General features: G+C 67.7%; 2 protein-coding genes across 2 annotated transcripts in view; both read right to left on the minus strand.

The window, feature by feature from the left end:
- Window positions 1-2,687: 2,687 nt before the first annotated feature.
- LOC147118207 (gap junction alpha-3 protein-like) lies at window positions 2,688-3,689 on the minus strand. Its single transcript, XM_085983679.1, has one exon. The coding sequence runs from the start codon at window positions 3,687-3,689 to the stop codon at window positions 2,688-2,690; it is 1,002 nt and encodes a 333-aa protein (XP_085839805.1).
- A 12-nt stretch (window positions 3,690-3,701) lies between these two features.
- cirop (ciliated left-right organizer metallopeptidase) overlaps window positions 3,702-13,829 on the minus strand; it is a 197,649-nt gene continuing 187,521 nt past the window's right edge. The window contains exon 17 of the mRNA XM_085983680.1: window positions 3,702-3,742. Within this exon, the coding sequence (XP_085839806.1) occupies window positions 3,702-3,742 (41 nt within the window). The remainder of the gene's footprint in view (window positions 3,743-13,829) is intronic.

Consider the following 13,829-nt stretch of genomic DNA (forward strand, 5'->3'; position numbering starts at 1 on the left):
ACCAGAACTGCACACAGTATTGCAGCTGTGGTCTAACTAGCGTTTTGTACAGCTCCATCATAACCTCCCTGCTCTTATATTCTATGCCTCGGCTAATGAAGGCAAGTATCCCATATGCCTTTTTAACCACCTTATCTACCTGTCCTGCTGCCTTCAGGGATCTATGTACATGCACACCAAGGTCCCTCTGGTCCTCTGTCCTTCCTAGGATCCTACCATTCATTGTGTATTCCCTTGCCTTGTTAGTCCTCCCAAAATGCATCACCTCACACTTTTCAGGGTTAAATTCCATTTGCCACTGTTCTGCCCATCTGACCAACCCATCTATATCGTCCTGCAGCCTGAGGCTTCCCTCCTCGCTATTTACCACTCCACCAATTTTTGTGTCATCTGCGAACTTACTGATCATACCCCCTACATTCATATCTAAATCATTAATGTACACTACAAACAGCAAAGGACCCAGCACCGATCCCTGCGGTACACCACTGGACACAGGCTTCCAGTCACAAAAACAACCTTCCACCATCACCCTCTGCCTCCTGCCACTAAGCCAATTTTGGATCCAATGTGCCAAATTGCCCTGGATCCCATGGGCTCTTACCTTCTTGACCAGTCTCCCATGTGGGACTTTGTCAAAAGCCTTACTTTGTCAAAAGCCTTACTGAAGTCCATGTAGACTGCATCAACTGCACTACCCTCACCAACACACCTAGGGCTAGAAACTCAGTAAGGCCCCGCCAGCTTTGCGCCCAGTAACCGCCCAAAGAGGGCTTCTGCGCCAATAGAGGGGTTTGCGCTGATATTCAGCGCAGCGGTAATGGCGGCGGTAGCCGGTAGCGCTGCGCCGGCACCGATGACGTCATCGGTGTGCGCAGTGCCCCGGTTCCGCCCCGATACCGGCCCGACCCCCATATTTAGTTGCGGCCGCCTCTTCCGCAGTGGCCGCAAACAACGTTCTGCAACCGTGGCCGTCCTGCAGCCTTAGTGGCGCTAGTTAAGGCGGAGGTGCGGCCGGCCGCTTTTTCGGCGGCCGCCTGCCCGCACCTCCTTCCCCGGCCTCCTCCACCTCCCCCGCCCCCCCGCGGCATTGCCGGCTGCTTTCCGCGAGCCCGGCACTTCTCCGTGGTGCCGGGCTCATTTGCCGGCACTATCAAGCGGCGATCTCCCCGTTGCAGGCACCTCCCCCTTAAGAGAAGGAGGAGGCCTGCAGTACCGCAGCCTGCCGCTCCGCAGCGGGTGGCGCAGCGGCACCTACAGCGCTGAAATTCAGTTTCAGCGCCCCAAGCGGGGGCGGGCACACCCTGGAATAGCGCCCGGTTCCGACTTGGGGCGCAAAAACTGAATTTCTGACGGTCGCAACTGGCTCCGCGTGCAGCGCTAACTTTTGGGCGCAAGCGAGCTGGCGGGGCCTTACTGAATTTCTAGGCCCTAGTCACCCCCTCGAAAAATTCAATCAAATTGGTTAGACATGATCTCACCCTGACAAAGCCACATTATAAAAAGGATATAGAGGCATTGGAGAGGGTGCAGAGAAGATTTACAAGGATGATACCAGAAATGCGAGGGTATACATATCGGGAAAGGATGAACAGGCTGGGTCTCTTTCCTCTTGAAAAAGAGAAGGCTGAGGGGGGACCGAATAGAGGTCTTCAAAATTATGAAAGGTCTTGATAGAGTGGATACAGAGAGAGTGTTTCCACTTGTGGGGAAGAGCATAACTAGGGGCCATCAATATAAGATAGTCACCGAGAAATCCAATAGGGAAATCAGGAGAAACTTCTTTACCCAGAGAGTGGTGAGAATGTGGAGCTCGCTGCCACAGGGAGTGGTTGAAGCAAATAGTATCGATGCATTTAAGGGGAGGCTAGACAAGCACATGAGGGAGAAGGGAGTAGAGGGTTCTGCTGATAGATTTAGATGAGGAAAGATGGGAGGAGGCTCGAGTGGAGCATAAACATCAGGTTGGGCCGAATGACCTGTTTCTGTGCCGTATATCCTATGTAATCCTATGTAAACATAGGAACATAGAAGATAGGAGCAGGAGTCGGCCATTCGGCCCCTCGAGCCTGCTCCGCCATTCAATGCGATCATGGCTGATCATCCAAATTCAGTACCCTGTCCCTGCCTTCTCCCCATATCCCTTGATCCCTTTAGCCTTAAGAAATATATCCAACTCCTTCTTGAATATATTTAATGAATTGGCCTCAACTGCCTTCTGTGGTAGAGAATTCCACAGGTTCACCACTCTCTGGGTGAAGAAATTCCTCCTCATTTCTGTCCTAAATGGCTTACCCCTTATCCTTAGACTGTGACCCCTGGTTCTGGACTCCCCCGCCATCGGGAACATCCTTCCTGCATCTAGTCTGTCTAGTCCTGTTAGAATTTTATAAGTTTCAGTGAGATTCCCTCTCATTCTTCTAAACTCCAGCGAGTATAAGCCCAATCGACCCAATCTCTCCTCATACGTCATTCCTGCCATCCCAGGTATCAGCCTGGTGAATCTTCGCTGCACTCCCTCCATGGCAAGAACATCCTTCCTCAGATAAGGCGACCAAAACTGCACACAATACTCAAGGTGTGGTCTCACCAAGGCCCTGTAATCTGGCCGACCAAAAAGCCCATGTAACCTGTGCCTGACTTCCCGATCCCCCATCAATGATTCCGTCTCTGACCCACCCCCCCAATCACACGCTGATATCGATGGATTTCTCCCGGATCGCCCTGGCAACCCGGCTGTGGTGAACTCGCGGCGATTCCTGGATTGCCAGCACGCGGTCGGCTGCCTCGCTGCTGGTCTTGCTCTTCTCCGCTGCGCGGTTGGCTCGGTTCTGCTCCCGGGCGGACGGCGTCCCGGCGTCGAGCAGGACGGCGGAGCGTCGGAGCTGGGGGGGAGGAGGGGCGGTGCCGCGGGCGGGGCCCGGCGCCCCCTGCCGCAGCTGCCGCCAGCCCAGGTGGTAGAGCTCGGCCAGCCCCAGCACCAGCGAGACCCCGGCCACCGTCAGCATAAAGGCGATGAAGACGTTCTTTTCCGTGGGCCGCGAGACGAAGCAGTCGGTGGGGTTGGGGCAGGGCCAGCGGTCGCACTTGTACATAGTCTTCAGGAAGATCCCGTAGAGGAAGTATTGGCCGACCAGGAAGCCCACCTCCAGGGCACAACGAGCAACGATGCTGCAGACATAAGTGCGGAGCAGAGCCCCGCGAATCTTCACCTTCCCTGCCACCTCGCTCGACCCCGCGTCCTGGCCAGCCCCCGGGGCCTCTCCCTCGCCCCCCTTTCCTTTCAGGGGGCCGCCGTTCTCCCCTCCGGCCAGCTGTGTTCTCGCCCCTCTGCCCTCGCCCGCTGCCCACTCCTCTCCGCTCTGGCTCGCTCGCTTCTGCCGTAGTCGGACCGCGTGCAGGGCGTGCCCGATGTAGACCAGCGAAGGGGTGGAGACGAAGACAATCTGCAGCACCCAGTAACGGACGTGGGAGATGGGGAAGGCCTGGTCGTAGCACATGTTCTCGCAGCCCGGCTGCCGGGTGTTGCAGGTGAACCCGGACTGCTCGTCGCCCCAGGCGGACTCGGCCGCGGCGCCCAGGACCAGCATGCGGAAGATGAAGAGGACGGTGAGCCAGACTTTCCCCACGGCCGTGGAGTGCTCGTGCACCTGCTCCAGGATCCGGGAGAGGAAGGACCAGTCGCCCATCTTCTCCGCGAGCTATGTAGTGGTGGCGGGGTGGGGAGGCTGGGGGCCAGGGCCTAAAACCGGAGCAAAGAGAGAGGAGCAAAGAGAAGGGGAGTCATCAGAAGCACATCGACAGCACCGCACCCACAAACACAGACCAGGGGAACAGGGCCTGCACCCAGACCAGGGGAACAGGCCCCGCACCCAGACCAGGGGAATAGTGCCCCGCACCCAGACCAGGGGAACAGGGCCCGCACCCAGACCAGGGGAACACGGCCCGCACCCAGACCAGGGGAACAGGCCCCGCACCCAGACCAGGGGAACAGGCCCCGCACCCAGACCAGGGGAACAGGGCCCCGCACCCAGACCAGGGGAACAGGGCCCGCACCCAGACCAGGGGAACAGGGCCCCGCACCCAGACCAGGGGAACAGGGCCCCGCACCCAGACCAGGGGAACAGGGCCCGCACCCAGACCAGGGGAACAGGGCCCCGCACCCAGGCCAGGGGAACAGGGCCCGCACCCAGACCAGGGGAACAGGGCCCGCACCCAGACCAGAGGAACAGGGCCCGCACCCAGACCAGGGGAACAGGGCCCCGCACCCAGACCAGGGGAACAGGCCCCGCACCCAGACCAGGGAAACAGGGCCCCGCACCCAGACCAGGGGAACAGGGCCCCACACCCGGACCAGGGGAACAGGGCCCCGCACCCAGACCAGGGGAACAGGCCCCGCACCCAGACCAGGGGAACAGGGCCCGCACCCAGACCAGGGGAACAGGCCCCGCACCCAGACCAGGGGAACAGGGCCCGCACCCAGACCAGGGGAACAGGGCCCGCACCCAGACCAGGGGAACAGGGCCTGCACCCAGACCAGGGGAACAGGGCCCGCACCCAGACCAGGGGAACAGGGCCCCGCACCCAGACCAGGGAAACAGGGCCCGCACCCAGACCAGGGGAACAGGGCCCACACCCAGACCAGGGGAACAGGGCCCGCACCCATACCAGGGGAACAGGGCCCGCACCCAGACCAGGGGAACAGGCCCCGCACCCAGACCAGGGGAACAGGCCCCGCACCCAGACCAGGGGAACAGGGCCCCGCACCCAGACCAGGGGAACAGGGCCCGCACCCAGACCAGGGGAACAGGGCCCCGCACCCAGACCAGGGGAACAGGGCCCCGCACCCAGACCAGGGGAACAGGGCCCGCACCCAGACCAGGGGAACAGGGCCCCGCACCCAGACCAGGGGAACAGGGCCCGCACCCAGACCAGGGGAACAGGGCCCGCACCCAGACCAGGGGAACAGGGCCCGCACCCAGACCAGGGGAACAGGCCCCGCACCCAGACCAGGGGAACAGGGCCCCGCACCCAGACCAGGGGAACAGGGCCCCGCACCCAGACCAGGGGAACAGGGCCCCACACTCAGACCAGGGGAACAGGCCCCGCACCCAGACCAGGGGAACAGGCCCCGCACCCAGACCAGGGGAACAGGCCCCGCACCCTGACCAGGGGAACAGGCCCCGCACCCAGGCCAGGGGAACAGGCCCCGCACCCAGACCAGGGGAACAGGCCCCGCACCCAGACCAGAGAAACAGGGCCCGCACCCAGACCAGGGGAACAGGCCTCACACCCAGACCAGGGGAACAGGGCCCCGCACCCAGACCAGGGGAACAGGCCCCGCACCCAGACCAGGGGAACAGGCCCCGCACCCAGACCAGGGGAACAGGGCCCCGCACCCAGACCAGGGGAACAGGGCCCACACCCAGACCAGGGGAACAGGGCCCGCACCCAGACCAGGGGAACAGGGCCCGCACCCAGACCAGGGGAACAGGCCTCACACCCAGACCAGTGGAACAGGGCCCACACTCAGACCAGGGGAACAGGGCCCGCACCCAGACCAGGGGAACAGGCCTCACACCCAGACCAGGGGAACAGGGCCCACACCCAGACCAGGGGAACAGGCCCCGCACCAAGACCAGGGGAACAGGGCCCCGCACCCAAACCAGGGGAACAGGCCCCGCACCCAGACCAGGGGAACAGGCCCCGCACCCAGACCAGGGGAACAGGGCCCCGCACCCAGACCAGGGGAACAGGCCCCGCACCCAGACCAGTGGAACAGGCCCCGCACCCAGACCAGGGGAACAGGTCCCGCACCCAGACCAGGGGAACAGGCCCCGCACCCAGACCAGAGGAACAGGCCGCACACCCAGACCAGGGGAACAGGGCCCCGCACCCAGACCAGGGGAACAGGCCCCGCACCCAGACCAGGGGAACAGGGCCCGCACCCAGACCAGGGGAACAGGCCCCGCACCCGGACCAGGGGAACAGGGCCCGCACCCAGACCAGGGGAACAGGGCCCCGCACCCAGATCAGGGGAACAGGGCCCGCACCCAGACCAGGGGAACAGGGCCCACACCCAGACCAGGGGAACAGGGCCCGCACCCAGACCAGGGGAACACGGCCCGCACCCAGACCAGGGGAACAGGCCCCGCACCCAGACCAGGGGAACAGGCCCCGCACCCAGACCAGGGGAACAGGGCCCCGCACCCAGACCAGGGGAACAGGGCCCGCACCCAGACCAGGGGAACAGGGCCCCGCACCCAGACCAGGGGAACAGGGCCCCGCACCCAGACCAGGGGAACAGGGCCCGCACCCAGACCAGGGGAACAGGGCCCCGCACCCAGACCAGGGGAACAGGGCCCGCACCCAGACCAGGGGAACAGGGCCCGCACCCAGACCAGAGGAACAGGGCCCGCACCCAGACCAGGGGAACAGGGCCCCGCACCCAGACCAGGGGAACAGGCCCCGCACCCAGACCAGGGAAACAGGGCCCCGCACCCAGACCAGGGGAACAGGGCCCCACACCCGGACCAGGGGAACAGGGCCCCGCACCCGGACCAGGGGAACAGGCCCCGCACCCAGACCAGGGGAACAGGGCCCGCACCCAGACCAGGGGAACAGGCCCCGCACCCAGACCAGGGGAACAGGGCCCGCACCCAGACCAGGGGAACAGGGCCCGCACCCAGACCAGGGGAACAGGGCCTGCACCCAGACAAGGGGAACAGGGCCCGCACCCAGACCAGGGGAACAGGGCCCCGCACCCAGACCAGGGGAACAGGTCCCGCACCCAGACCAGGGGAACAGGGCCCACACCCAGACCAGGGGAACAGGGCCCGCACCCATACCAGGGGAACAGGGCCCGCACCCAGACCAGGGGAACAGGCCCCGCACCCAGACCAGGGGAACAGGCCCCGCACCCAGACCAGGGGAACAGGGCCCCGCACCCAGACCAGGGGAACAGGGCCCCGCACCCAGACCAGGGGAACAGGGCCCGCACCCAGACCAGGGGAACAGGGCCCGCACCCAGACCAGGGGAACAGGGCCCGCACCCAGACCAGGGGAACAGGGCCCGCACCCAGACCAGGGGAACAGGCCCCGCACCCAGACCAGGGGAACAGGGCCCCGCACCCAGACCAGGGGAACAGGGCCCCGCACCCAGACCAGGGGAAAAGGGCCCCACACTCAGACCAGGGGAACAGGCCCCGCACCCAGACCAGGGGAACAGGCCCCGCACCCAGACCCGGGGAACAGGGCCCGCACCCAGACAAGGGGAACAGGGCCCGCACACAGACCAGGGGAACAGGGCCCGCACCCTGACCAGGGGAACAGGGCCCGCACCCAGACCAGGGGAACAGGGCCCCGCACCCAGACCAGGGGAACAGGGCCCCGCACCCAGACCAGGGGAACAGGCCTCACACCCAGACCAGGGGAACAGGGCCCACACCCAGACCAGGGGAACAGGCCCCGCACCAAGACCAGGGGAACAGGGCCCCGCACCCAAACCAGGGGAACAGGCCCCGCACCCAGACCAGGGGAACAGGCCCCGCACCCAGACCAGGGGAACAGGGCCCCGCACCCAGACCAGGGGAACAGGCCCCGCACCCAGACCAGTGGAACAGGCCCCGCACCCAGACCAGGGGAACAGGGCCCGCACCCAGACCAGGGGAACAGGCCCCGCACCCAGACCAGAGGAACAGGCCGCACACCCAGACCAGGGGAACAGGGCCCCGCACCCAGACCAGGGGAACAGGCCCCGCACCCAGACCAGGGGAACAGGGCCCGCACCCAGACCAGGGGAACAGGCCCCGCACCCGGACCAGGGGAACAGGGCCCGCACCCAGACCAGGGGAACAGGGCCCCGCACCCAGATCAGGGGAACAGGGCCCGCACCCAGACCAGGGGAACAGGGCCCACACCCAGACCAGGGGAACAGGGCCCGCACCCAGACCAGGGGAACACGGCCCGCACCCAGACCAGGGGAACAGGCCCCGCACCCAGACCAGGGGAACAGGCCCCGCACCCAGACCAGGGGAACAGGGCCCCGCACCCAGACCAGGGGAACAGGGCCCGCACCCAGACCAGGGGAACAGGGCCCCGCACCCAGACCAGGGGAACAGGGCCCCGCACCCAGACCAGGGGAACAGGGCCCGCACCCAGACCAGGGGAACAGGGCCCCGCACCCAGACCAGGGGAACAGGGCCCGCACCCAGACCAGGGGAACAGGGCCCGCACCCAGACCAGAGGAACAGGGCCCGCACCCAGACCAGGGGAACAGGGCCCCGCACCCAGACCAGGGGAACAGGCCCCGCACCCAGACCAGGGAAACAGGGCCCCGCACCCAGACCAGGGGAACAGGGCCCCACACCCGGACCAGGGGAACAGGGCCCCGCACCCAGACCAGGGGAACAGGCCCCGCACCCAGACCAGGGGAACAGGGCCCGCACCCAGACCAGGGGAACAGGCCCCGCACCCAGACCAGGGGAACAGGGCCCGCACCCAGACCAGGGGAACAGGGCCCGCACCCAGACCAGGGGAACAGGGCCTGCACCCAGACCAGGGGAACAGGGCCCGCACCCAGACCAGGGGAACAGGGCCCCGCACCCAGACCAGGGGAACAGGTCCCTCACCCAGACCAGGGGAACAGGGCCCACACCCAGACCAGGGGAACAGGGCCCGCACCCATACCAGGGGAACAGGGCCCGCACCCAGACCAGGGGAACAGGCCCCGCACCCAGACCAGGGGAACAGGCCCCGCACCCAGACCAGGGGAACAGGGCCCCGCACCCAGACCAGGGGAACAGGGCCCCGCACCCAGACCAGGGGAACAGGGCCCGCACCCAGACCAGGGGAACAGGGCCCGCACCCAGACCAGGGGAACAGGGCCCGCACCCAGACCAGGGGAACAGGGCCCGCACCCAGACCAGGGGAACAGGCCCCGCACCCAGACCAGGGGAACAGGGCCCCGCACCCAGACCAGGGGAACAGGGCCCCGCACCCAGACCAGGGGAACAGGGCCCCACACTCAGACCAGGGGAACAGGCCCCGCACCCAGACCAGGGGAACAGGCCCCGCACCCAGACCCGGGGAACAGGGCCCGCACCCAGACAAGGGGAACAGGGCCCGCACACAGACCAGGGGAACAGGGCCCGCACCCTGACCAGGGGAACAGGGCCCGCACCCAGACCAGGGGAACAGGGCCCCGCACCCAGACCAGGGGAACAGGGCCCCGCACCCAGACCAGGGTAACAGGCCCCGCACCCAGACCAGGGGAACAGGGCCCCGCACCCAGACCAGGGGAACAGGGCCCGCACCCAGACCAGGGGAACAGGGCCCTGCACCCAGACCAGGGGAACAGGCCCCGCACCCAGACCAGGGGAACAGGCCCCGCACCCAGACCAGGGGAACAGGCCCCGCACCCAGACCAGGGGAACAGGCCCCGCACCCAGACCAGGGGAACAGGCCCCACACCCAGACCAGGGGAACAGGGCCCGCACCCAGACCAGGGGAACAGGACCCACACCCAGACCATGGGAACAGGCCCGCACCCAGACCAGGGGAGCAGGGCCCGCACCCAGACCAGGGGAACAGGGCCCTGCACCCAGACCAGAGGAACAGGCCTCACACCCAGACCAGGGGAACAGGGCCCCCACCCAGACCAGGGGAACAGGCCTCACACCCAGACCAGGGGAACAGGGCCGGCACCCAGACCATGGGAACAGGGCCCACACCCAGACCAGGGGAACAGGCCCCGCACCCAGACCAGGGGAACAGGCCCCGCACCCAGACCAGGGGAACAGGCCCCGCACCCATACCAGGGGAACAGGCCCCGCACCCAGACCAGGGGAACAGGGCCCCGCACCAAGACCAGGGGAACAGGCCCCGCACCCGGACCAAAGGAACAGGGCCCACACCCAGACCAGGGGAACAGGCCCCGCACCCAGACCAGGGGAACAGGGCCCGCACCCAGACCAGGGGAACAGGGCCCGCACCCAGACCAGAGGAACAGGGCCCCGCACCCTGACCAGGGGAAGAGGGCCCCGCACCCAGACCAGGGGAACAGGGCCCCGCACCCAGACCAGGGGAACAGGGCCCCGCACCCAGACCAGGGGAACAGGCCCCGCACCCAGGCCAGGGGAACAGGCCCCGCACCCAGACCAGGGGAACAGGGCCCGCACCCAGACCATGGGAACAGGCCCCGCACCCAGACCAGAGGAACAGGCCCCGCACCCAGACCAGGGGAACAGGGTCCCGCACCCAGACCAGGGGAACAGGCCCCACACCCAGACCAGAGGAACAGGGCCCCGCACCCAGACCAGGGGAACAGGCCCCGCACCCAGACCAGGGGAACAGGGCCCGCACCCAGACCAGGGGAACAGGGCCCGCACCCAGACCAGGGGAACAGGCCTCACACCCAGACCAGGGGAACAGGGCCCACACCCAGACCAGGGGAACAGGCCCCGCACCCAGACCAGGGGAACAGGCACCACACCCAGACCAGGGGAACAGCGCCCCGCACCCAGACCAGGGGAACAGGCCCCGCACCCAGACCAGGGGAACAGGCCCCGCACCCAGACCAGGGGAACAGGGCCCCGCACCCAGACCAGGGGAACAGGCCCCACACCCAGACCAGGGGAACAGGGCCCCGCACCCAGACCAGGGGAACAGGGCCCACACCCAGACCAGGGGAACAGGGCTCCGCACCCAGACCAGGGGAACAGGCCCTGCACCCAGACCAGGGGAACAGGGCCCGCACCCAGACCAGGGGAACAGGGCCTGCACCCAGACCAGGGGAACAGGGCCCGCTCCCAGACCAGGGGAGCAGGGCCCCGCACCCAGACCAGAGGAACAGGGCCCGCACCCAGACCAGGGGAACAGGGCCCGCACCCAGACCAGGGGAACAGGGCCCACACCCAGACCAGGGGAACAGGGCCCCGCACCCAGACCAGCGGAACAGGCCCCGCACCCAGACCAGGGGAACAGGGCCCGCACCCAGACCATGGGAACAGGCCCCGCACCCAGACCAGAGGAACAGGCCCCGCACCCGGACCAGGGGAACAGGGTCCCGCACCCAGACCAGGGGAACAGGCCCCACACCCAGACCAGAGGAACAGGGCCCCGCACCCAGACCAGGGGAACAGGCCCCGCACCCAGACCAGGGGAACAGGGCCCGCACCCAGACCAGAGGAACAGGGCCCCGCACCCAGACCAGGGGAACAGGCCCCGCACCCAGACCAGAGGAACAGGCCCCGCACCCAGACCAGGGGAACAGGCCCCCGCACCCACACCAGGGGAACAGGCCCCGCACCCAGACCAGGGGAACAGGCCCCGCACCCAGACCAGGGGAACAGGGCCCGCACCCAGACCAGGGGAACAGGCCCCGCACACAGACCAGGGGAACAGGGCCCCGCACCCAGACCAGGGGAACAGGGCCCCGCACCCAGACAAGGGGAACAGGCCCCACACCCAGACCAGGGGAACAGGCCCCGCACCCAGACCAGGGGAACAGGGCCCGCACCCAGACCAGGGGAACAGGGCCCGCACCCAGACCAGGGGAACAGGGCCCGCACCCAGACCAGGGGAACAGGGTCCGCACCCAGACCAGGGGAACAGGCCCCGCACCCAGACCAGGGGAACAGGCCCCGCACCCAGACCAGGGGAACAGGGCCCCGCACCCAGACCGGGGGAACAGGGCCCGCACCCAGACCAGGGGAACAGGGCCCCGCACCCAGACCAGGGGAACAGGACCCACACCCAGACCAGGGGAACAGGGCCCGCACCCAGACCAGGGGAACAGGCCCCGCACCCAGACCAGGGGAACAGGGCTCGCACCCAGACCAGGGGAACAGGCCCCGCACCCAGACCAGGGGAACAGGCCCCGCACCCAGACCAGGGGAACAGGGCCCGCACCCAGACCAGGGGAACAGGGCCCGCACCCAGACCAGGGGAACAAGGCCCACACCCAGACCAGGGGAACAGGCCCCGCACCCAGACCAGGGGAACAGGCCCCGCACCCAGACCAGGGGAACAAAGCCCCGCACCGAGACCAGGGGAACAGGCCCCGCACCCAGACCAGGGGAACAGGGCCCCGCACCCAGACCAGGGGAACAGGGCCCCACACCCAGACCAGGGGAACAGGGCCAGCACCCAGACCAGGGGAACAGGCCCCGCACGCAGACCAGGGGAACAGGGCCCCGCACCCAGACCAGGGGAACAGGGCCCCGCACACAGACCAGGGGAACAGGGCCCCGCACACAGACCAGGGGAACAGGGCCCACACCCAGACCAGGGGAACAGGGCCCACACCCAGACCAGGGGAACAGGGCCCGCACCCAGACCAGGGGAACAGGGCCCGCACCCAGACCAGGGGAACAGGCCCCGCACCCAGACCAGGGGAACAGGCCCACACTCAGACCAGAGGAACAAGCCCAGCACCCAGACCAGGGGAACAGGCCCCGCACCCAGACGAGGGGAACAGGGCCCGGACCCAGACCAGGGGAACAGGGCCCCGCACCCAGACCAGGGGAACAGGCCCCGCACCCAGACCAGGGGAACAGGGCCCGCACCCAGACCAGGGGAACAGGCACCGCACCCAGACCAGGGGAACAGGGCCCCGCACACAGACCAGGGGAACAGGGCCCGCACCCAGACCAGGGGAACAGGGCCCGCACCCAGACCAGGGGAACAGGGCCCGCACCCAGACCAGGGAAACAGGGCCCCGCACCCATACCAGGGGAACAGGCCCCACACCCAGACCATAGGAACAGGGCCCCGCACCCAGACCAGGGGAACAGGGCCCGCACCCAGACCAGGGGAACAGGGCCCCGCACCCAGACCAGGGGAACAGGCCCCGCACCCAGACCAGGGGAACAGGGCCCGCACCCAGACCAGGGGAACAGGGCCCCGCACCCAGACCAGGGGAACAGGCCCCGCACCCAGACCAGGGGAACAGGGCCCCGCACCCAGACCAGGGGAACAGGCCCTGCCACCCAGACCAGGGGAACAGGGCCCACTCCCAGACCAGGGGAACAGGGCCCCGCACCCAGACCAGGGGAACAGGACCCGCACCCAGACCAGGGGAACAGGGCCCGCACCCAGACCAGGGGAACAGGGCCTGCACCCAGACCAGGGGAACAGGGCCCGCACCCAGACCAGGGGAACAGGGCCCCGCACCCAGACCAGAGGAACAGGGCCCGCACCCAGACCAGGGGAACAGGGCCCGCACCCAGACCAGGGGAACAGGGCCCACACCCAGACCAGGGGAACAGGGCCCCGCACCCAGACCAGCGGAACAGGCCCCGCACCCAGACCAGGGGAACAGGGCCCGCACCCAGACCATGGGAACAGGCCCCGCACCCAGACCAGAGGAACAGGCCCCGCACCCAGACCAGGGGAACAGGGTCCCGCACCCAGACCAGGGGAACAGGCCCCACACCCAGACCAGAGGAACAGGGCCCCGCACCCAGACCAGAGGAACAGGCCCCGCACCCAGACCAGGGGAACAGGGCCCGCACCCAGACCAGAGGAACAGGGCCCCGCACCCAGACCAGGGGAACAGGCCCCGCACCCAGACCAGAGGAACAGGCCCCGCACCCAGACCAGGGGAACAGGCCCCCGCACCCACACCAGGGGAACAGGCCCCGCACCCAGACCAGGGGAACAGGCCCCGCACCCAGACCAGGGGAACAGGGCCCGCACCCAGACCAGGGGAACAGGCCCCGCACCCAGACTAGGGGAACAGGGCCCCGCACCCAGACAAGGGGAACAGGCCCCACACCCAGACCAGGGGAACAGGCCCCGCACCCAGACCAGGGGAACAGGGCCCGCAC

This window comes from Somniosus microcephalus, chromosome 4 (assembly GCF_052327205.1).
Source record: "Somniosus microcephalus isolate GS21.2 chromosome 4, FLI_Smic_1.0, whole genome shotgun sequence".
Classification (NCBI taxonomy): domain Eukaryota; kingdom Metazoa; phylum Chordata; class Chondrichthyes; order Squaliformes; family Somniosidae; genus Somniosus; species Somniosus microcephalus.

What these genes read in the sequence shown, in the direction of transcription:
- LOC147118207 (XM_085983679.1), bottom strand. Translation starts at nt 3,689, where the DNA reads ATGGGCGACTGGTCCTTCCTCTCCCGGATCCTGGAGCAGGTGCACGAG.